General features: G+C 34.0%; 1 protein-coding gene across 1 annotated transcript; it reads right to left on the bottom strand.

Moving 5' to 3' along the window:
- Positions 1 to 358: 358 nt before the first annotated feature.
- On the bottom strand, positions 359 to 2,943 carry LOC107915053 (BI1-like protein). The gene is made up of 4 exons (XM_016844160.2): positions 2,466 to 2,943; positions 1,616 to 1,729; positions 1,364 to 1,521; positions 359 to 824 (listed from the first exon to the last, which is right to left on the bottom strand). Exons 1-4 carry the CDS (start codon positions 2,731 to 2,733, stop codon positions 618 to 620), a joined length of 747 nt encoding a protein of 248 aa, XP_016699649.1. The 5' UTR covers positions 2,734 to 2,943; the 3' UTR covers positions 359 to 617.
- Positions 2,944 to 3,404: the final 461 nt, after the last annotated feature.

Below are 3,404 nucleotides of genomic sequence, written 5' to 3'. Positions count from 1 at the left end.
GTGATCCGATCACACCTCAATAAAAGATCGGTGGCAACTTCAATTTTCGTTTTTTTTAGTCGACTACTAATTTAGAATTGCTAAAAAATGGTTTCGACAGTTTATCCTAAATAATATACCAAACAAATTTTATAATTTAAAATCAATATTTAAATTTTTAGAACTTAATTTCTAGCACTCAAATTTTTAATTTATCAAAGATCACCTAACCCAACCAAAAAGCTTTAAGCAAAGACAGCAGCCATTACATTAGTGTGGAAAACCAATTTATGTTTTCATTGCCTGATCGATTAACAATGATTATCACACAACAAAGCAGCTTCGTAAGCAAAATTTACTTATTTAAAATAAAATAAAATAAAGAAGAAGAAGCAATTTGGGATAATTCCAATTATGCATCCGAATATGACAATGAATCCGTATACCGGATACCACAACTGATCAAGTTACAGAAACTGCAAATCAAAGCAGCAAGCTTAGTGTTGGTAAAAAAGAAAAAACCCACGAGAAAACAAGCTATATAGACAATAATACTCTTCCTATTCATTCAGTCGATAATTCAAACACCATATGTCCATTTTCTTACTGATCCGACCTTGGTGAGAAATATCATACAACTAGTTGTCGCCTGATCTCAGCACCCGCAAAATGGAAATGAAAAAGTTCAAGATGTCCAAATAGAGAGTGGCAGAGGCCAATATGTAATCATCGTATGTGAAGCGCTTGATCAGGTTGTCGGTGTCATAGACTATGTATCCACAGAAAATCAAGGCACTAATGCCGCCATAGACAGCAGTCGACGTTGAGCCAAGTGGGAAGAACATCTGCATGACGATAAAAGGTCATATATAAATCCTACATACGAGTATGTAGAAGCACAGGTAATTATAGATAGTATTAGGAGAGTGCAGATTCAGGTAAACCGTAAACATCCGATTCATTTTTTGAGAATTCGGGTATTGTGGATTCAGATATTATAATTAGTATCTGCAGCTGATTTGGATATCTAATCTTGGGTATCCATTATCTGAGTTCGTGTTCTAATGTGAATAATTGATTCAGATATTGGAATTTACTATCCAAACCTGTTTTACATTTGCAAATTATGAATTCAGATATCTGAATTCCTTATTTGTAAAATAAATTTGACTTACTGAATTTGGATCATTTAGCAAAGCTGGATATCAGTCAGATAGTGTTATTTAATTCAGGCCCAGATTTAGATTTAATGAGGATAATAACATATTTGGAATTTATGCAAATATTTGGATAATACACAGATTCAGATATTATGGAAAATAAGGACCTCCAATCAGCTTCCATCCCTACAAGTAATCATATAGATAGGTGACAGAGATCTCACCTGGATTAGACCAGTTAATATGAGAATAATAAGGCTGGTGAACAAAATTGGCCCAAGAAAGCTGAAGTCCTTGCCCTTCTTAGATGCCCAGAAAGTGTAGCCAGTAAGAGATGCAACCACACCTGCTGTCAAAATTAGTGCTTCAAGCACAATTCTTCCTGAAATCATTTGGTAAAAAACCGGTTTAGCATAATTCTAGATTTATAACTCAACCTAGGATTGTTAACCAAAAAGGACAAGTATGATACTAACCGTCAGTGTTGGCGCAGCTCCCACCAACTGTGAGACTCAGAGACACGGTGAAGAGGCCGAGGATGATCAGATTTACGGGGTGTTTTTGGTGATAGACGTGCAAGGGCCACAACACTACATGGATTAGGTTTTATTGTTAAGACTTAAGATAGAGCATGGTAATGTGATAAAGTAAATGCTCGGGAACAATTTAGAAAGGGAGACTTTTCTAGTTCAGGTCTATCATCAATCTGAAAATAAGGTTAAAACTTAAAAGAGAACTAAGATTTCATTACTACCAAGAGCTGGAAATCTATCATACTGATTTTATCATTAGAAGAAAGAAAATCTAGGCCATTATAAACTCTAGTACTAAAATCTAGGCATAAAAGGCATACTATATCAGCTTTCGAACCATCAAAGCAAACATGAAGATCTCCTGCTTTTGATTAGGTTAAGAACAGTGCAGATCACTTTATTAAAAACCTAGTACAACATAAAAATTACACAATGAGACAGCTAAAAGATCTATATTCTAAACCCTCAAATTCCCCACGAAAGGCATCCGTATCCGGAAATGTGAACAGATAGAATCACTATACAGAAAAATGGCAGAAAATGTTGACTATAAAAACAATTAGTGTTGAAATTTGAGGTCAAGACTCGATTCACAAACGGATTGAATCTAACCTTAACCGACGCTTGAAAGATATTAACTTCATAATAAGAATTTAAAAAGTGAACTAATAAACTAGAAGGAGGCCTAAGAACTAGTACTATTTCTTTCATAACAGTTCAAATTTACCAAGTTCAAAAGGAGTGGAAAAAGAAAGAATAAAAATGAGGGAATATATAAAGGAGAGGACTTTACAGATGAAAGGGACTAAACATAGGAAGAGCAAGATGCCAGAGTTCCCACGGAGGAGCTCGTTAACCGGAGCCGAGAACACCACAAAGGCGGAGACCACGGTGGTTAGCACTAGCTGTGCCGCAAGGATGCCGTAAACCTTCCGGATAAAGCCCCATCGGAGCTGGTTCTCACCGTAGCTGAGTCCCCGGTACAGAGTGTCCCCTGACTCTAGATCTACCTTATCCGCCTTACTGGCGCTCGTGCTGCTCACGCGCTCGTATCTGGACATTTATTTTCTCCTGCTTTTCTTTTCTTTTTTTCTCGTTTGATTGTGTTTTTCCAGGAAATGAGATGAGAAGAAAGAAACAGTGGGAAATTTTATTGTAATTTTGTTTTTTTCTGAATAATGTATTGTATCATAAGAGAAGATAACCAATCTAAAAAGCCTTGAGGTGGGATATACGCGTTATTAGCAGCTAATATTCGATCATGAAATCATGTATTTTATGGGAAGTTCTTAAGTTATTTAAATGCATAATGATTTACGTGGATTTTAGTAATTAATTTTTAAATATTAAAATATTAAAAAATATTTTTATATTTTATATAATTTTTAATTTTTTCAAAATAATTTTTATATACTTTTCTAAATTTTTAAAATTTTAAAAAGTTAATTAATTATTGACGTGACATGTACGTATATGTCACGTCAACGGAGTTAATAAATGTTAATTTTTTCATCTATTTTGGAGTAATTTGACAAAAAAATGCAAGCTTAAAGTTAAAAAACATTAAATGGAGGGCTAAAATAGTTTTTTAAGTTAAAAAGCCAAATAAATCATTATGTCTTATTTAAATAACTATAATTTAATGTTACTCTCAAACTAGAGTTTGTTGCTCATTGATCTGGGCGTTCACTCTACAACCCATGTCATAGGTTAGAGTTGTAATAATTATCTA

Source organism: Gossypium hirsutum, chromosome D10 (genome assembly GCF_007990345.1).
Source record: "Gossypium hirsutum isolate 1008001.06 chromosome D10, Gossypium_hirsutum_v2.1, whole genome shotgun sequence".
Classification (NCBI taxonomy): domain Eukaryota; kingdom Viridiplantae; phylum Streptophyta; class Magnoliopsida; order Malvales; family Malvaceae; genus Gossypium; species Gossypium hirsutum.
This window is presented reverse-complemented; position numbering and strand designations above follow the sequence as displayed.